The sequence below is a fragment of the Mytilus trossulus genome, chromosome 10 (genome assembly GCF_036588685.1).
Source record: "Mytilus trossulus isolate FHL-02 chromosome 10, PNRI_Mtr1.1.1.hap1, whole genome shotgun sequence".
Lineage (NCBI taxonomy): Eukaryota > Metazoa > Mollusca > Bivalvia > Mytilida > Mytilidae > Mytilus > Mytilus trossulus.
The window spans coordinates 45887382-45909758 of NC_086382.1; the positions used below are offsets into that span (position 1 = coordinate 45887382).

Sequence of the window (22377 nt, forward strand, 5' to 3'; positions counted from 1 at the left end):
TCTTATTATTATTCATAAGTCGAAAAACAAATCGTCAACTCCATGGCAAAAAAAAAAAGAAAAAGTCCAAAAGCCACACACAATTACACAAAACACAACATATATAGAAAACTAAAGACTTAGCAACACGAGCCCCACCGAAACCGTTGGTAATCCCAGGTTCTCAGAAGGGTAACTAGATCACTGTAAATAGTGATCCTCAAACAAGAGTAGTTTTATAATTTTTTAAATTACTTTTCAACTTCAAAAGTACAGTTGTAATACAATACCTGGCTTCATAAACATTATCGTTGCATAATTACATTTTTCATTTTGACTTGTGTGACACAATGCACGATGAATCACGCAAAAATTATCTAAACAGGTAAACAGATAATTGTGAAGCAATGATAACTTCACAATTCTACAAAATTATTATCTTCATACGGTAAAATCGGCTCCTTTATTCGGTAATTTTCTAAACATAAAACCCTGATATATAACAAAATCATTCTTCAAACACTGCAAAGAGTTTCATTTATAATGAATTAGTGGAATTGTCATAAAGAGCATTTATGTGAACCGTGATATAGCAAACGTCTTACTCCCAAAAACAATCTGATCACACAGTAATGTGAGATGATGTACGTTTGGCAATGAAGGATGTTTAAAATTCACAAACACAGTTGGTCGATAAAGGGTATTTAATCAAATGTGGAGATTAAGATAGTGCCATATCTTTTGACAGTTTCCGATTAGTCAAAAGTGGTATCTACTGCAATTCTTCGATGTTTACATACCAGAACTTTTTTTTATGTTAACGATTGCATCCAATTCCCGATTGTGACATTTTGACAGGTGTGGTTTCGCATGGTGCAAAATGTATGCCAAATTGGAGACGCTTGTATTTATTTCATGTTGTTTTCTTTATTTACCTAATTGTTTGTTTTATAGTGATGCTGACTGCTGTATCCCTATTTGACATTTTTATCTTTGATGAATGTTCGTTTTGTTCACACATTGTTGTCAATTTAATTTTATGTCACTGTCATACAAGTGACAGGTTCAGCTAGCTATAAAATCAGGTTTAATCCGCAATTTTCTACATACGGAAATGCCTGTATCAAGTCTGAATATTACAATTGTTTGCAATTTCGTATGATGTATTTGATATGTTTTTTTAATTTAAGGGCTTTCCGTTTTGAATTTTCTTGTAGTTTACTATTTTTGTTATTTTACCTTTTTCCCTGTCGATGCCCTGCTTTTAAAGTTCATTTGATCCACTCAATTTCAAGTAATTTACCTTGATTTCTCTTCTAATCTATGCAAAACATATGTGCATAGTAAATAAGCTAATCATAGATACTAAAATAAAATTTCTCACGCCAAATTCGCATTTCGGCCACAAAAGACGCCCGAATAAAAATAGTTTATCAGGCTAAAATAATAGACTTACTTAAAATATAGAGATAACGAACTGTATATGAGACAATATAATGGAGCTGATGGAAGCAATATGAATATGACTGATAAAGAAAAATTAAAACAGGCGTCTGATGCGCTTTTCTGAATTACATTCATCAACAAAGCTCAAAACTCAAAGCCAATGTTTTATAAGAACTAAAACGGTTGAAAGACTATGTGACACACACACACAAAAAAACCCCAAAAAAAACCAAACAACAGCAACAACAAAAATAACAAACCCAACTACGGTAAAATTTGCACGAGATCAACGATCGCCTTTGGCAGACGACATTGTGACTACAACAAACAATAGGAGTACCAGGCAACTTCCAAATAGCTGATGTGTAAGCTCATTACTCCAAGGTGACACTGAGCACATTTGAGAGTAATATAACCTACACAATACCAACTCGTAGATATCAATTTTTTTCAATTAACATACGTTAAAATTATCAGTTTACAAATGGATGTCATTCATGTACGGTAAATTTATTCAAATCTTTAAATTATAGATTATTTAAGACGAAGAAGAAATGCATACACTTCATTTGTCACTTCGAAACGACCATTGCGACGATGAAAACCTGTACAACAAAGATATACTATTTTTGAAATGTAATATTCACTGTATTGGTTAATATTATGATAATGTCTTCGATTCAAAATTTTTGAAAATGAAGTAAAAACCAAATGGATGCAAATCTGTGGTAAAGACCAACATGTTGAAATGAAAAGACGTTACGAGTTGTACAATCAATTAATTTTTTTATCTTCAAAAAGAAAAACAGTGAAAATTTACCCTTAAAAATAAATAAATTATTTGTTCTCGAGGCAATAACACAACTTCCCATTCTAGTAGATATTGTTCATATTTGTGAAACTGTGTGTTAAACTGATACTTGTAGTATGCATGGGAGTACATTTGTTTGTCTGATATGTGTTATATGCATGGTTATATGTCTGTGTCGATATGTGTTATAAGCATGGTTATATGTCTGTGTCGATATGTGTTATAAGCATGGTTATATGTCTGTGTCGATATGTGTTATATGCATGGTTATATGTCTGTGTCGATAAGTTATTATAAAGAGGTATGCCTATTATCTGTATCCTTGTAACTTATGGTCGATAAGAATGAAGGCAATGGATATGGAACCATTACTCCTTCTAACACTAATTGGCATTTCTAATAATTAAGTTTAATTTACTCAAAACAAACAGCACTCATTTGAAATATATTAATTGCTTTGAAAAAATACTTGAAAGGTGTTCTAATGCGTCGTTTGCAAACAAGAGAATTATTTGCAAGCGTAGAGACCATATCTTCGTTTAAATTAGAAGAAAAACCGCTCCATATCGCGAATATATACGTCATGGTATGGGTTAAGTCATATAACTTCTTCCAAAATCATCGTAGATGAACACACAACTGACATTTCCCTTGAATGATTTTCTTCCGATTTTTATACGACCGCAAATTTTGAATTTTTTTTTGTCGTATATTGCTATCACGTTGGCGTCGTCGTCGTCGTCGTCGTCGTCGTCGTCGTCCGAATACTTTTAGTTTTCGTACTCTAACTTGAGTAAAAGTGAATATAAATCTTTAAAATTTTATCACAAGGTTTATGACCACAAAAGGAAGGTTGGTATTGATTTTGGGAGTTTTGGTCCCAACATTTTAGGAATTAGGGGCCAAAAAGGGCCCAAATAAGCATTTTCTTGGTTTTCGCACTATAACTTTAGTTTAAGTTAATAGAAATCTATGAAATTTTGACACAAGGTTAATGACCACAAAAGAAAGGTTGGGATTAATTTTGGGAGTTTTGGTTTCAATAGTGTAGGAATTAGGGGCCAAAAAAGGGCCCAAATAAGCATTATTCTTGGTTTTCGCACAATAACTTTAGTCTAAGTAAATAGAAAATAATGAAATTTAAACACAATGTTTATGACCACAAAAGGAAGGTTGGTATTGATTTTGGGAGTTTAGGTCCCAACAGTTTAGGAATTAGGGGCCAAAAAGGGACCCAAATAAGCATTTTTCTTGGTTTTCGCACCATAACTTTAGTATAAGTAAATAGAAATCTATGAAATTTAAACGCAAGGTTTATAACCATAAAAGAAGGTTGGTAATGATTTTGGGAGTTTTGGTCCCAACAGTTTAGGAATAAGGGGCCCAAAGGGTCCAAAATTAAACTTTGTTTGATTTCATCAAAATTGAATAATTGGGGTTCTTTGATATGCCGAATCTAACTGTGTATGTAGATTTTTAACTTTTGGTCCCGTTTTCAAATTGGTCTACTACATTAAGGTCCAAAAGGGTCCAAAATTAAACTTCGTTTGATTTTGACAAAAAATTAATCGGTTGGGTTCTTTGATATGCTGAATCTAAAAATGTACTTAGATTCTTGATTATCGGCCCAGTTTTCAAGTTGGTCCAAATCGGGGCCCAAAATTAAACTTTGTTCGATTTCATCAAAAATTGAATAAATGGGGTTCTTTGATATGCCAAATCTAACTGTGTATGTAGATTCCTCATTTTTGGTCTTGTTTTCAAATTGGTCTACATTAAAGTCCAAAGGGTCCAAAATTAAACTTAGTTTGATTTTAACAAAAATTGAAATCTTGGGGTTCTTTGATATGCTGATCCAAACATGTACTTAGATTTTTGATTCTGGGCCCAGTTTTCAAGTTGGTCCAAATCAGGATCTAAAATTATTATATTAAGTTTTGTGCAATAGCAAGTCTTTTCAATTGCACAGTATTGCGCAATGGCAAGATATATCTTATTGCAAAATATTGTGAAATAGCAATTTTGTTTTTAATTAGAGTTATCTTTCTTTGTCCAGAATAGTAAGCAAGAAATATCTAATTGTAAGAATTTTTTTTATTTGGAGTTATCTTTCTTTGTTCAGAATCAACTTAAATCTTTGTTATATATACAATATACAATGTATATTCACTTTTTACTACCAACTGATAAATTAAAATAATCTTTACCATTCAGTGATAACAAGCAGTTTTTTTACATCTTAATATTTTATGATGTATTTAAATGAGTAGTTATTGTTGCAAACTCCATTAGAAATTTTAATTGAGATTAGTTTTGGAATAAGGGAAAGGGGGATGTGATTAAAAAAATTGGGTTTAATTTTCTCATTTGAAATTTCATAAATAAAAAGAAAAATTCTTCAAACATTTTTTTGAGAGGAATAATATTCAACAGCATAGTGAATTGCTCTAAGAGAAAACAAAAATTTTAATTTCATTAGAACACATTCATTCTGTGTCAGAAACCTATGCTGTGTCAACTATTTAATCACAATCCAAATTTAGAGCTGAATCCAGCTTGAATGTTGTGTCCATACTTGCCCCAACTGTTCAGGGTTCAACCTCTGCGGTCGTATAAAGCTACGCCCTGCGGAGCATCTGGTTCTCTTTGTTCAGCGACTGAATGTTTGGCCGATTCAAATTCTAGTTTTGTATTTCTGATATAACTCTGTTTGCCACGAGAGGGAACCTCGAGTTTTTGTTTTATTGCATCCAAGAGAATATGTCTCCTAGGAGCAAAGCCTACATCTAAACCGAGTCGGATGAATGCTTTGAGCTTCAAGTCAACTGGGCAATCTATAAGGTCATAATTGATGATAACTATTTTGCGATCCTTGTTATTGTAGAAGTAGTTCCAAATGTATTTCCATTCCAGGTTTGTCCAAATATTGTCGTCGTCTTCGTACGTTTGGCTAAGTATTACAAGAAAAATCCTGCTTCCTCCACGTCTCCGGGAATCGTATCCCGACAGGGAATAAAATTACGATAGCCTTCCTGTTTAAGTTTTAAATCCAAGAAATTCATAATCCAATACCTCAAAAATGGGTTGCCATCGTCGAATGAAAAATAAACATCATATTTGCATACGGCATTCACCTTGTTGGACACTGATTTTAGTTGACGACATACAAGGTATATTTCATACCGATAATGATAAGAGATGATGGATAAAACAAACGTTAAAATCGCTATTACGCCAAATGTAATTGACATAATTTTAAAATATATCCTTGAAGTTGCGCATAAATCGCCTTTGTTCATGGATACTATCGGAATATGTCCATTATCGGTATTGCAAATTACTAATGTTTTACCTTCACATCTAGCTGCGTTTTTATTTTCAAGCCAAGTTTTTATCCACAAATGATTGCAATTACATTTTATTACAGTTCTTCCTTGTTGTGCAATACAAGGGTCAAGTATTTGAAAACCTCTAGGCAATTCATGAAGATTATGTCCCTTCATCAGGAAATTAGCTTCATTGTGAATTTGCATAAAAATGTCATTTTCAACTTCACTAAAACCAGTATCAGACATGTCTATAAAAATTGCATTTCCGAGGTAGTTTCGTGATTCCAAAGTTTTTATTTTTGTATTTTTTAATAAGATAGTCAAGTTAGCTGCCTCCGGAACATGGTCAGGTAAAGCTTCCAGATTAACGCCTGTACAGTTGACTACTGTTGTTCGTTTATGTGGCTGGTGATAGCATCTGCAATATCTTGGACATTTCTCAGTTATATTGCAGATGAACAAATCTAACTTTTTTTCTAAAACTAGATTTGGAATTGATAATCCCCGATATTCAAGTGGATTCCAGCACGACATATTGAAATAGTCCCGCCATATTTTTTTTATAACTAGTTCTGCTAGTTCCAAGTATGGTTCCATATGACAGTCGCAGTCAAACTTTGCATCACTCAACAAAAAGCCAAATGACATTAATTTACCAAGAGTTCTTATGTCTTTTAGTCCTAATTCTTGAAAATCAATAAATTTGGAAAATAAATTTCCAGTCAAATCAACTATTCCACCTTTATAAATTTTATCGATATTAAGAGTGAAGCCACCCTTGTTCACAATTTTGGTGATTTTATTAGAATTAAACTTGTATTCACAGAAATCTTTTTCAGGAATGAAATTGCTCGCGTCAAGTTCTGTCATATAATTCCACGAACAATCAAGGAGCATTATTGATAGGGATGTTCCAGCAACAGAAAATGGGTCAAGCTTTGTAAGACCATTATGTGTCAGTATAAGTATACGCAAGTGGAGCAACGTAGAAAATGCATCATTAAGTATATGATATATTTTGTTATAACTAAGGTCTAGTGTATCCAACTTTAATAAACATGAAATAGAGTCAATTGTACTTATCTTATTTCTCTTGAGATCAATTTCCCGGATGATTATAAAATCGCATAGATTCGTTGGCAGTCTTTGAAGATATCCATCCTGATGGTTTATAATAGCAGGAATAGAATTGTGTTTATCACCAATTACTATTGCAGAGCCATCGCATTTAGAATACTCCAGTGACAACAGTGTGAAATTGGACGATGAATGCCATTCAGGTTCAGCGCTGCAAACACAGCAGTGATGAATATTTTGTAAGTCTTGAAAACAATATGACGGACATAGTAAATCGGTCCTATTTACTGATTTTGGACTCCAGGCTTCTAACATAAACATGGTTGTTGCAGTGGCGGTAACGCAAACCACTAATAAAAACAATGTTATGTTAAAAAACTGCATATCCATTTGGCTTTATGAGTTATGATCTCTTAAGTCGCTTTTATTCAAATGTAAGTCGATACAGAAATACGAATAGATAACAAAAGTCGACAACTTCCGGCTTTGATACAAAATAAATCAATTGGCCCATCAAAGTATAAAAATAAGCGTAAGTAAATAGTAACAGTATCAGTCCTGACTTTTTACTGATAAGAATGCATTTTGGAAATCGAATTGCACGATCTTGTATTGTTACAATAAGCCAATTCTAATCCCTTTTCGATGATAGAAGTGGTTAATCCAAGAAGTCGTGAACATGCTGTGACATTGGCTATATATATATACAACTTGCACGTTTGATTTTTTTTTTATTAAAACACTTAGAAATATTTGAGAACAAATGATATTTTAACTTCCTTATTCGAACTTTACCTAATATAATGTCTTGGCTATTCCTTTATGTCTCCTTTGAGCGTTTAGATCACTAAGTATTTATACAGTTTTGAATTTGAACATTGTTGGTTTTAAAAGTTGCTGATGAATGGAATTCAAGAAGAGCGCCTCGGATACAACGACATTTATAAAGTGTTATTTTAAAGTCATAAGAAACGAGTGACCGGTGAAAAATAATGTTCTTCCAATTCTTAAACCAATGCATACAAACATCATAAACTTAGTCTTCTGTGCTCGAATTTATCACTTTTTTCGTGTAAACTTCGTATAATCGTCAATTTTTTTTTCAATCGGTCAGTGTTGTGAAAATATGGCAGGTAATTAAAGTTCGTGTTTTGAAGCCGAAGTTTAACGATTGTCACCTGTTTGTCAACAATTGACGAAAAATAAACAAAAAAGCATGGAAATTGAGCACGTGTTTAACATGTAAATTCAGATAATAATTTATTTTAAGGACATCCATGCGTATTGTGGTCACCGGATTTTTACGAGATGGGTCACACTGAGGTCACCTTGCATACGGAAAATATATCGGGGGAATTGCTTGCTGGAAGGAAGCAATTCAAATAAAGTAAACTTCTTCTAAATATTAATAAATTAAAGAATTTTCTTCAGAAAAAAGTATATGTACATAAGTTTTACAATGAAAACTATCGATTGAGTTATAAAAAACATATGCATTATTTTTTTTTATTTGAGGTTTCTTATGACTTTAAATACTAGTACTGTATTAATTTTTCTACGTACAAAACATGTTAGCTTTTGGTTTGTTTATGTTTAACTGTTAACATCACATCCCCTTTTAACCATAACGTTTAGGTGACGAGTGAAACAAAGACTTTTTTCATAAATAATGTTCCTCATCAAGAGGCAAAGAAAAATCCCAGAAACAATTATCTTATTCCCGACTCTGTACATACATTTCTTTATGCAGAAAATGTTTGATTAAACCTGGTTATTTGAATTCCATTATATTGATATAGGAAGATGTGGTGTGAGTGCCAATGAGACAACTCTCCATCCAAATAACAATTTAAAAAGTAAACCATTATAGGTTAAAGTACGGACTTCAACACGGAATGGTAAAAACGTTACAATTTTTGGTATCCAGTCAACACTGTTTTATAATATTAATCACACGAAAACAGACATGTATGTGCACAAAGGAAAACAAAATGGCATATAAATACATTATAAACAAAGAACAAAGGCAAAAATGAAAAACAAGAATACAAAAAAAAACCAAACATACCAGTAGCACAATAAGACAATGACGGGATGTATAAATTCCGTGCAACGTCAAAAGGACATTACTATAAAAGCATGAAAATATACAAAGATAAATAAAAAGAACACCATGACACATTATAAAGACGATAAACAACATCAGTATCTAGAAAATAAATGAACAAAGAAACCGAACTCCGAGGAAAATTTAAAACGATAAGTCCGTAATCAAATTAAACGCTCAAACAAATTAAACGTATGGATTACAAATGTGATATTCCCGACATGGTACAGATTTTTTTTAAAGCAAAAAATAATGGAAAACCCTTGTTTAAAAGCTAGCTTAACCTCTCACTTGCTGACAGTATAATAATATTTCATTATTGACAACAACCTTAACAGGACACACACTTCAACAAAGGAAAAAACAAGCAATATAGATTCAAGTATCCACAAGGGAAAACTCAGTGTTATACCTAATGTATTCTTGCAAATATTTATATATAGCCAATTAAAATACTTATACGCAATAAACATCCATATGTTGGCCTCCCTGTAAATGTACTGAATAAAAAAAAAATTAAATTTTTATTAGGAATACACCCATCATTTTTTTATTGCTAGTTTTGTTCAGAATACATATCGCTTTGGTAGAAATCCTCCTTTTTGAGTTTATCTTGGATTGGAGTTCGGTATTATAAAATTTTTAAGATTCCTTAAATGATTTTTGAAATCAAACCCTGAATTTAGAATTTTGAGCCAATTAATTTGTTGTTTGTTTGTGAACGACTGGTATATGATATACAGTGTCTTCAATATGATTGTAATAAACTTCTTATTCTTCATGTAGTTAATTGTGTATTTGAAATGCAACCAAAATAAAGTCAGACATGATATATATAATCGGCTTTCTTGATGCAAGTAACCTAGAAAAGCACTTCAGACTCATGGAATTAATAATGTGTTGTATTCAGATTTTAACTTCTCTATTCTTTAAACTTTGCATCATAATGTATCATGTTGTATCACCACTTGAAACTATATGATTTACATTATCGTTCGTTCTGTTGACATATGTATTGTCTCTAAATATGCAACTATGGTCCTCTACAAGTGTCTCTACAGGAACTCTAGCAGCACAAATATAGATCAAAAATATTGTTTAGGCTCACCCAATATGTTCCTACTGTAACAATTCCTCTTTCCAACTTTTATACATAACCTTCTTTTAACACTATTTCTCCCTGTGGTATCTGCACTTTCTTTGCAAACCCTTCCTTTCAAACGGCCGTAGTTATTGGCCGTTAATTGACAATTAAGAAAAAATTCACACACTTAATTAAATGGGCATTTAAAAAGTCAAAATGTGAATATATATGTTCATACTCTTTTAGGTCATTTTTAGTAGCAATAAACCAAAAAACTATGTCAATTGGACATGCTTTGATACATATATGCACTTGAATTTTTACTAGATAACACATTTGTTCACTTTGGAGATTCCGTATATCGTATGGTTATCGGAATCCCAATGGGGAATAACTGTACACCACTTGTCGCGGACCTGTTTTTGTATTGCTATGAGTTACAATTTATGACAAATATCAGCAAAGACCCATCGAAACAACATCTGATATGCAAATTTAATAATACTTTTAGATATTTGGATGATATTTTGGCTCTCAATAATGACGACTTTAGTATGTATAATAAAGAAATTTATCCTGTTGAACTAACTTTAAATAAAGATAATACTAACAATGACCACTGCCCTTTCCTCGATCTTGACATCTATATCACTAACGGAAAGCTTAATACTTATATTTATGATAAAAGAGATGATTTTTCATTTCCTATCGTTAATTATCATATTTTAGATGGTGACGTTCCCTTGTCACCATCTTCCGGTGTAATTTTATATATCAACTTGTACGATTCGCTCGTGTATGTAACAATGTTTTAGATTTTAACGTGAGAATCTTTTGTATTACTGAAAAAAATTTACACCAGGGTTTTCGATATCACAAACTAGTCAAAACATTTACTAAATTTTATCATCGGTATAAGGACATCATTCGTAAATATTGCTCAACATGCAGACTTCTTATACGTTCAGGTATTTCACATCCAATTTCTTATGGAAATATTCTTTATAAAGCACAAAAATGTCAGTATTTACCTCAGAAACTAACAAAACCTTTAAATAGACTTATTAAGAAGGGATATAGTTACAATACTGTTGTTAGGCCATTAAAGATTGCATATTTTGGCGTTAATATTGACTCATTTATAGGGTCTTTGCATCAGAACTAAACAAATTTATTCAAAAACAAGTTGTTGGCATGACACGGGTTATGTTCTTCTCATATATGTTATGATGGTATGATATTAAACCCCTAACGGGAAGGATTGTGCCTGATATTCATATGTTGAAATCACAATCTTTCAATCAGTTTAATTGAAGTCTGGAGCTGGCATGTCACGTGTTTCTTTAAAATATGTCCACGTCAGGTCTATTATAGAAATCAGTTCTTATAAAAAAAATAAGTGCTAAACCTTTAAACCATGAAAGGGAAAAGAAACAAATTTCAATTTCTTAGAATGGTACTTTTCTATATCTTAAACTGAACAGGATTTATAACATACTGTTTAATGACATTTTAAATATATTGCAGCCATAGGATTGTAAAAATAATAAAAATCAGATATTAAAATTTCTCAAATTAGGTACTCATGAAGCTGACACATATACTACAATACATAGCGGATGATTTCACCTGTATGTAACAGTTCGGTGAAATTGAATCGAGAATCATTTAGCATATAAACCAACGTAATGGTCAGTTTCCAAATAAAACATTGTTATATCTACTACTATAGCATACATAATATAAGGAGGAATTGCGTCAAAACATTATTTTAAGAAATACCCATGCATATGCATAGAAATTATAACCACTTATTCATAAAACCGATTACATTTTTAACTGTTGGCATTAGTAAAACCAAGGATTTGTATAGTTAGACTAACTATACAAATCCTTGGTAAAACCAAGTAAGGTATTCACGTGACTTCATTATTTGTCATTGATATATATAGAAATGAAACATAACAATATTTATTTTTCCTTGACCTTCGGTAAATTATGTCTTAGTGATCTACAGGATATTACAAAAAGAATGTTTACATAATAAGCGCTTTCATAACAAAAGAGTCATATAATCAAAAACTTCATATATTGAGTAAATATATATCTTCTGATCAAGGTAAGTAATAGGTTTAAAAACTTTATAAATTCGATAATCGATTCCCTTCATCTAATTTTAGAATTAATCTTTAAAGACATTGATTGTATACTTAGATCAAATCTGTCGAGTGCTTTAACCAATACGTATATAAGTCATTGCACAACATATTGAAATATTTGTTTTTAATATTAACTTGAATGTATCCATAGGGAAACTTTTCTGGCACATAGCATTATATGTAGATATACGTGTATCGAGAATTATATCTTCTTTGTTTGGTAAGTGCAATCGTAACTGTTTTGAAATAAACAAACAAGTAAATGATCAAAGCTAAAAACATATTTCTGATAGTCTAAGGATGTGATTAAGTGTTAGCTTGACTGATTACGTATGCTATTACACTATAATATCATTCCGTTAATCTACTGAACTGTCAAAATATCTTTATAATTGAAAATGTAACAGATTATCCTTTTTTTTTTAATTATTAATATGTCGTTCATAAGTAGAATTACTATATATATATATATATATACGAGTCTAAATTGAAAACTACGTTCAAACCTATGATTGCGTTGGATAAAAACCGCAATTTTTATACGTGTGCATGTTAAACAAATTTCGTTGTAGAAGGGTCTAAAAACAGCACAAACAACATTTTCCAAAAGACCAAAAAAGTGAAAAAGTGTATTTAAACAAAACGCATTTGACTAACAGGTCGAACAACTGATGTTCTTTAACCCTGCTGACTGCCATTGGCGATTGCCAAATAAAATTGATCACAAGATGTAACAAAATGGATCTAAATAAATTTAATACTAAACAGAAAAACTTTTTAAACTTGTGGCCGCGATGTTATGCCACAAACATACGGTGTCAATATATTTTAGTACACCAGATCCGGATTTCGACAATAGATGTCTCTTCAGTGATGTTAGGGATCGAAACGGTATTTGGAAGGCCATATAAAGAGTATCCTCATTTTTAGAAAAAGTACCCTCATTTTTTAGATAAACTCTTGAATTTAAAGAGTCAATATAGGATGAACGGATCATATAAACCGGAGGGGAAATATGATACAAAGCCCAAACAAAAAATATAAACGAGTCTAAATTGAAAACTACGTTCAAACCTATGATTGCGTTGGATAAAAACCGCAATTTTTATACGTGTGCATGTTAAACAAATTTCGTTGTAGAAGGGTCTAAAAACAGCACAAACAACATTTTCCAAAAGACCAAAAAAGTGAAAAAGTGTATTTAAACAAAACGCATTTGACTAACAGGTCGAACAACTGATGTTCTTTAACCCTGCTGACTGCCATTGGCGATTGCCAAATAAAATTGATCACAAGATGTAACAAAATGGATCTAAATAAATTTAATACTAAACAGAAAAACTTTTTAAACTTGTGGCCGCGATGTTATGCCACAAACATACGGTGTCAATATATTTTAGTACACCAGATCCGGATTTCGACAATAGATGTCTCTTCAGTGATGTTAGGGATCGAAACGGTATTTGGAAGGCCATATAAAGAGTATCCTCATTTTTAGAAAAAGTACCCTCATTTTTTAGATAAACTCTTGAATTTAAAGAGTCAATATAGGATGAACGGATCATATAAACCGGAGGGGAAATATGATACAAAGCCCAAACAAAAAATATAAACGAGTCTAAATTGAAAACTACGTTCAAACCTATGATTGCGTTGGATAAAAACCGCAATTTTTATACGTGTGCATGTTAAACAAATTTCGTTGTAGAAGGGTCTAAAAACAGCACAAACAACATTTTCCAAAAGACCAAAAAAGTGAAAAAGTGTATTTAAACAAAACGCATTTGACTAACAGGTCGAACAACTGATGTTCTTTAACCCTGCTGACTGCCATTGGCGATTGCCAAATAAAATTGATCACAAGATGTAACAAAATGGATCTAAATAAATTTAATACTAAACAGAAAAACTTTTTAAACTTGTGGCCGCGATGTTATGCCACAAACATACGGTGTCAATATATTTTAGTACACCAGATCCGGATTTCGACAATAGATGTCTCTTCAGTGATGTTAGGGATCGAAACGGTATTTGGAAGGCCATATAAAGAGTATCCTCATTTTTAGAAAAAGTACCCTCATTTTTTAGATAAACTCTTGAATTTAAAGAGTCAATATAGGATGAACGGATCATATAAACCGGAGGGGAAATATGATACAAAGCCCAAACAAAAAATATAAACGAGTCTAAATTGAAAACTACGTTCAAACCTATGATTGCGTTGGATAAAAACCGCAATTTTTATACGTGTGCATGTTAAACAAATTTCGTTGTAGAAGGGTCTAAAAACAGCACAAACAACATTTTCCAAAAGACCAAAAAAGTGAAAAAGTGTATTTAAACAAAACGCATTTGACTAACAGGTCGAACAACTGATGTTCTTTAACCCTGCTGACTGCCATTGGCGATTGCCAAATAAAATTGATCACAAGATGTAACAAAATGGATCTAAATAAATTTAATACTAAACAGAAAAACTTTTTAAACTTGTGGCCGCGATGTTATGCCACAAACATACGGTGTCAATATATTTTAGTACACCAGATCCGGATTTCGACAATAGATGTCTCTTCAGTGATGTTAGGGATCGAAACGGTATTTGGAAGGCCATATAAAGAGTATCCTCATTTTTAGAAAAAGTACCCTCATTTTTTAGATAAACTCTTGAATTTAAAGAGTCAATATAGGATGAACGGATCATATAAACCGGAGGGGAAATATGATACAAAGCCCAAACAAAAAATATAAACGAGTCTAAATTGAAAACTACGTTCAAACCTATGATTGCGTTGGATAAAAACCGCAATTTTTATACGTGTGCATGTTAAACAAATTTCGTTGTAGAAGGGTCTAAAAACAGCACAAACAACATTTTCCAAAAGACCAAAAAAGTGAAAAAGTGTATTTAAACAAAACGCATTTGACTAACAGGTCGAACAACTGATGTTCTTTAACCCTGCTGACTGCCATTGGCGATTGCCAAATAAAATTGATCACAAGATGTAACAAAATGGATCTAAATAAATTTAATACTAAACAGAAAAACTTTTTAAACTTGTGGCCGCGATGTTATGCCACAAACATACGGTGTCAATATATTTTAGTACACCAGATCCGGATTTCGACAATAGATGTCTCTTCAGTGATGTTAGGGATCGAAACGGTATTTGGAAGGCCATATAAAGAGTATCCTCATTTTTAGAAAAAGTACCCTCATTTTTTAGATAAACTCTTGAATTTAAAGAGTCAATATAGGATGAACGGATCATATAAACCGGAGGGGAAATATGATACAAAGCCCAAACAAAAAATATAAACGAGTCTAAATTGAAAACTACGTTCAAACCTATGATTGCGTTGGATAAAAACCGCAATTTTTATACGTGTGCATGTTAAACAAATTTCGTTGTAGAAGGGTCTAAAAACAGCACAAACAACATTTTCCAAAAGACCAAAAAAGTGAAAAAGTGTATTTAAACAAAACGCATTTGACTAACAGGTCGAACAACTGATGTTCTTTAACCCTGCTGACTGCCATTGGCGATTGCCAAATAAAATTGATCACAAGATGTAACAAAATGGATCTAAATAAATTTAATACTAAACAGAAAAACTTTTTAAACTTGTGGCCGCGATGTTATGCCACAAACATACGGTGTCAATATATTTTAGTACACCAGATCCGGATTTCGACAATAGATGTCTCTTCAGTGATGTTAGGGATCGAAACGGTATTTGGAAGGCCATATAAAGAGTATCCTCATTTTTAGAAAAAGTACCCTCATTTTTTAGATAAACTCTTGAATTTAAAGAGTCAATATAGGATGAACGGATCATATAAACCGGAGGGGAAATATGATACAAAGCCCAAACAAAAAATATAAACGAGTCTAAATTGAAAACTACGTTCAAACCTATGATTGCGTTGGATAAAAACCGCAATTTTTATACGTGTGCATGTTAAACAAATTTCGTTGTAGAAGGGTCTAAAAACAGCACAAACAACATTTTCCAAAAGACCAAAAAAGTGAAAAAGTGTATTTAAACAAAACGCATTTGACTAACAGGTCGAACAACTGATGTTCTTTAACCCTGCTGACTGCCATTGGCGATTGCCAAATAAAATTGATCACAAGATGTAACAAAATGGATCTAAATAAATTTAATACTAAACAGAAAAACTTTTTAAACTTGTGGCCGCGATGTTATGCCACAAACATACGGTGTCAATATATTTTAGTACACCAGATCCGGATTTCGACAATAGATGTCTCTTCAGTGATGTTAGGGATCGAAACGGTATTTGGAAGGCCATATAAAGAGTATCCTCATTTTTAGAAAAAGTACCCTCATTTTTTAGATAAACTCTTGAATTTAAAGAGTCAATATAGGATGAACGGATCATATAAACCGGAGGGGAAATATGATACAAAGCCCAAACAAAAAATATAAACGAGTCTAAATTGAAAACTACGTTCAAACCTATGATTGCGTTGGATAAAAACCGCAATTTTTATACGTGTGCATGTTAAACAAATTTCGTTGTAGAAGGGTCTAAAAACAGCACAAACAACATTTTCCAAAAGACCAAAAAAGTGAAAAAGTGTATTTAAACAAAACGCATTTGACTAACAGGTCGAACAACTGATGTTCTTTAACCCTGCTGACTGCCATTGGCGATTGCCAAATAAAATTGATCACAAGATGTAACAAAATGGATCTAAATAAATGTAATACTAAACAGAAAAACTTTTTAAACTTGTGGCCGCGATGTTATGCCACAAACATACGGTGTCAATATATTTTAGTACACCAGATCCGGATTTCGACAATAGATGTCTCTTCAGTGATGTTAGGGATCGAAACGGTATTTGGAAGGCCATATAAAGAGTATCCTCATTTTTAGAAAAAGTACCCTCATTTTTTAGATAAACTCTTGAATTTAAAGAGTCAATATAGGATGAACGGATCATATAAACCGGAGGGGAAATATGATACAAAGCCCAAACAAAAAATATAAACGAGTCTAAATTGAAAACTACGTTCAAACCTATGATTGCGTTGGATAAAAACCGCAATTTTTATACGTGTGCATGTTAAACAAATTTCGTTGTAGAAGGGTCTAAAAACAGCACAAACAACATTTTCCAAAAGACCAAAAAAGTGAAAAAGTGTATTTAAACAAAACGCATTTGACTAACAGGTCGAACAACTGATGTTCTTTAACCCTGCTGACTGCCATTGGCGATTGCCAAATAAAATTGATCACAAGATGTAACAAAATGGATCTAAATAAATTTAATACTAAACAGAAAAACTTTTTAAACTTGTGGCCGCGATGTTATGCCACAAACATACGGTGTCAATATATTTTAGTACACCAGATCCGGATTTCGACAATAGATGTCTCTTCAGTGATGTTAGGGATCGAAACGGTATTTGGAAGGCCATATAAAGAGTATCCTCATTTTTAGAAAAAGTACCCTCATTTTTTAGATAAACTCTTGAATTTAAAGAGTCAATATAGGATGAACGGATCATATAAACCGGAGGGGAAATATGATACAAAGCCCAAACAAAAAATATAAACGAGTCTAAATTGAAAACTACGTTCAAACCTATGATTGCGTTGGATAAAAACCGCAATTTTTATACGTGTGCATGTTAAACAAATTTCGTTGTAGAAGGGTCTAAAAACAGCACAAACAACATTTTCCAAAAGACCAAAAAAGTGAAAAAGTGTATTTAAACAAAACGCATTTGACTAACAGGTCGAACAACTGATGTTCTTTAACCCTGCTGACTGCCATTGGCGATTGCCAAATAAAATTGATCACAAGATGTAACAAAATGGATCTAAATAAATTTAATACTAAACAGAAAAACTTTTTAAACTTGTGGCCGCGATGTTATGCCACAAACATACGGTGTCAATATATTTTAGTACACCAGATCCGGATTTCGACAATAGATGTCTCTTCAGTGATGTTAGGGATCGAAACGGTATTTGGAAGGCCATATAAAGAGTATCCTCATTTTTAGAAAAAGTACCCTCATTTTTTAGATAAACTCTTGAATTTAAAGAGTCAATATAGGATGAACGGATCATATAAACCGGAGGGGAAATATGATACAAAGCCCAAACAAAAAATATAAACGAGTCTAAATTGAAAACTACGTTCAAACCTATGATTGCGTTGGATAAAAACCGCAATTTTTATACGTGTGCATGTTAAACAAATTTCGTTGTAGAAGGGTCTAAAAACAGCACAAACAACATTTTCCAAAAGACCAAAAAAGTGAAAAAGTGTATTTAAACAAAACGCATTTGACTAACAGGTCGAACAACTGATGTTCTTTAACCCTGGTGACTGCCATTGGCGATTGCCAAATAAAATTGATCACAAGATGTAACAAAATGGATCTAAATAAATTTAATACTAAACAGAAAAACTTTTTAAACTTGTGGCCGCGATGTTATGCCACAAACATACGGTGTCAATATATTTTAGTACACCAGATCCGGATTTCGACAATAGATGTCTCTTCAGTGATGTTAGGGATCGAAACGGTATTTGGAAGGCCATATAAAGAGTATCCTCATTTTTAGAAAAAGTACCCTCATTTTTTAGATAAACTCTTGAATTTAAAGAGTCAATATAGGATGAACGGATCATATAAACCGGAGGGGAAATATGATACAAAGCCCAAACAAAAAATATAAACGAGTCTAAATTGAAAACTACGTTCAAACCTATGATTGCGTTGGATAAAAACCGCAATTTTTATACGTGTGCATGTTAAACAAATTTCGTTGTAGAAGGGTCTAAAAACAGCACAAACAACATTTTCCAAAAGACCAAAAAAGTGAAAAAGTGTATTTAAACAAAACGCATTTGACTAACAGGTCGAACAACTGATGTTCTTTAACCCTGGTGACTGCCATTGGCGATTGCCAAATAAAATTGATCACAAGATGTAACAAAATGGATCTAAATAAATTTAATACTAAACAGAAAAACTTTTTAAACTTGTGGCCGCGATGTTATGCCACAAACATACGGTGTCAATATATTTTAGTACACCAGATCCGGATTTCGACAATAGATGTCTCTTCAGTGATGTTAGGGATCGAAACGGTATTTGGAAGGCCATATAAAGAGTATCCTCATTTTTAGAAAAAGTACCCTCATTTTTTAGATAAACTCTTGAATTTAAAGAGTCAATATAGGATGAACGGATCATATAAACCGGAGGGGAAATATGATACAAAGCCCAAACAAAAAATATAAACGAGTCTAAATTGAAAACTACGTTCAAACCTATGATTGCGTTGGATAAAAACCGCAATTTTTATACGTGTGCATGTTAAACAAATTTCGTTGTAGAAGGGTCTAAAAACAGCACAAACAACATTTTCCAAAAGACCAAAAAAGTGAAAAAGTGTATATATATATGCACTAAGATTTCTTGATAAAGGTGTATCAAGAAAAGCGTATCGGTTGCATACAATTTATCAAATGTATAATTTATGTTTGCCTCACTGGGTCGATACCGCTGCGGGTGGACTATAAGTTTCGATGGTATCACCAGGTGATATGTCCGAGATTTTTTCTTATCTGATTCATTAAATACCCAGTGTCTAATCATTAAAGTTGTGTGTATGCTTATTTATTATTAAGACAATAACAATCAAAACCAAGGAGTAAACCAAGACTCGTAAAACCAAAAGACATTTACATCAACAGTTATAAATAATAAGTAAGAAACAACAAAAACTCCACTAAAAATCGGTGAAATCAGGTGCTCCGGAAGGGTAAGCATTTATTAGGGAGTTAAAGAAATACCCAGTGTCGATTTATTAATTTATGAATAATTAGAAACTAAGGTTCTTTCTCAAGAGAATATGAAATAAGATAAATTTAGCTATTTTTTTTAAAACTTTTTGTCGTATAGCTCTTATCATGTTTCGATTCTTATCCCCCTGGGCTTTAAAATAGTTTGCTGTAAGAGCGGTCCTGATGATGTTATTCCAGAAAACGCTTCTAAGCATACAATTGGTAAACTGTTAATTTTACTATTAATGAACAATGGATAAGTACCACTGCTGGGGAAATATATGTCCTCAAGGGTTTCATCATTATAACTACTAGTAACTCTTCTGAAATTCATCCATTATGCAGAAATTAAGGTTGAAACTCACACTGACAAAACGGACCTTAGATAGATTGCTTATTATTTATATGTCAATTTTGTTTATACAGCTCTTCAAGTATTCAATTATTGTACGTTCATGTTTTTTAGTATAGTTTTATGCGCATAAAATTCATAAAGTATAATTTGTTATTCAATTAAGAATTCTGATTAAATGTCAACTGTTTATTTTTTTCTACTTCAGAAAACAAGATTGATAACGTATCCCAATGGCAGACATAGGCGTTTTACCAGATGAAATCTTGGTGTTCATCTTTCACTTCATGCTCCAGTCAGATATTGTTTCTGTTATAAGAAACGTTTGCATTCGTTGGAAAATGCTTTCCTTCTCGCCAACATTATGGAGGCGACTGTGTATGGTTGATCTAGGAGGAGAGAATCAGAAAATCATGTGGTCAGACGAAAACATACAAACGGTCAAGTCATTTGTGAAAAGTCTGTATATAAGTCTATTTTCCAATCAAGGTGGCGAGTGTTTGAATAAATTAATAAAACATGATTTCATTGAGATGAAGGAATTAACTTTACGAGATTCACATTTCGGAAATAGTAAATTTATAGAAATTTTAGAATTTCTGGCAAATCGAAACAGAAATCTGTCTTGCCTGACTGTGAAATTTGGTGCATGTGAACATTTAGAAAAATACTTTGATATCATATCAAATATCAAATTACGTACACTAGAAATTAACCATGGTGGTTCTGCTTTAGGATTGAGGCAAAAGTGCAAACAATGTTCAGAAGAAAAATGGAAAAATTGCTTGGTCAAATTGTGTTGTGCAAAAGGCAAATATTTGCGCAATTTGTCTTTAGGTGTGAACCGTGTGAATGACGAAACTGTGTCTTCTATATTACATCATTGTAGCAACTTAACAACATTAGAACTCGATAAAACAATTACTTCCTACAGATGTTTTATGGATATCCAACAAAATATCAATTTGAGGAATATAAGCCTGTTTAACATTAATATCAATGATGATACTTTAATTGGCATCGCTCAGTTTGCACCTTTTCTCATCTCCTTCTCAGTAGAAGGTAATTTAGGCTCTATTTCAACAAAAGGAATACAGAAAATATCAGAAAGCTGTAGATACCTTGAAAAGTTATCTTTCAAAAACGACCATGATCATGCACCCAAACTTACAGATTCGAATCTATTTACCATAGCTTCAAATTGTAAATCTCTTAAATACATACAATTTCAGTCTTTAAAACATATAACAGATGCTGGTCTTCAAGCTGTTTTTGAAAATTGTAGCAACTTACAAACTATCATAGTAAATGATTGTTTTAACATTACAGACAAATCACTTATAAATATTGGAACAAACTGCAAACGACTGAAACGTCTCGAATTCAGTGGACATTTAACCGGATATAACAAAATGACAAGCGCTGGATTCCAGCATATACTTTGTAATTTGAAATATCTTGATGACTTAACGTTTGCGTCTTTGAAAAATTTAAAACATGTTCGATTATATCCTGCTACAATGTCTGCTTGCGATGAACCAGCAAATCTATCAAACAAGAATGCAAGATCATTGGCAGATACTAAAGACCATGGAAATCATAAGATATCTGACTTGGAGTTTAATATCTCTCAACACCAGGAGTCTAATCACACTCGTAGATTACATGACCATTGTCACCTTAAAAGGTTAAACCTGGCAAGATGTGATTCTTTAGATGATGAGTCCATTTTACAAATATTGAACTACTGTCCGGATCTTCATCGCCTAGATTTATTCAACTGTGTTGGGTTAACTCTTAACATAAAGGATAACATTTTTGATCTTTGTGAATTCATTCCAGAGATAAAAATAGATGGTATAATTTGTCAAAGAAAATTAATTACTTGATTATTAAAATATTTTTTCGTCTTTCTTGACTTTATGTTTAAATCTTTCATCTCACTATCATAAATGCCATTGGAATAAGATTTGTTTTCCTCTTCAACAAAAGTGAAAGGAACTATTTGTCCTTTAAAAACTTTAAAACAAAGAAACCCAACAAAAAGATTAACATCTTCATAAAACACAAGATGGTCAATTCAAACCCCTCTATAAACCGCGGAAACCTAGGTACTGTAGATCCACCATTTTCTAAAAAGAAAATGCCTGCACTAAGTCAGGAATATTGCAGTTGTTTTCCATTCGTTTAAATTT

At 32.3% G+C, this 22377-nt stretch overlaps 1 protein-coding gene across 2 annotated transcripts; it reads left to right on the forward strand.

The window, feature by feature from the left end:
* Positions 1 to 11819: 11819 nt before the first annotated feature.
* LOC134687467 (F-box/LRR-repeat protein 2-like) lies at positions 11820 to 22084 on the forward strand. Of its 2 annotated transcripts, none has more exons than XM_063547790.1 (2): positions 11820 to 11952; positions 20391 to 22084. In XM_063547790.1, the coding sequence occupies exon 2, from the start codon at positions 20416 to 20418 to the stop codon at positions 22069 to 22071; it is 1656 nt and encodes a 551-aa protein (XP_063403860.1). In that variant the 5' UTR covers positions 11820 to 11952; positions 20391 to 20415; the 3' UTR covers positions 22072 to 22084. The 2 variants fall into 2 exon arrangements, with proteins under 2 accessions (XP_063403860.1, XP_063403861.1); XM_063547791.1 differs by lacking the exon at positions 11820 to 11952 and adding an exon at positions 12067 to 12212.
* Positions 22085 to 22377: the final 293 nt, after the last annotated feature.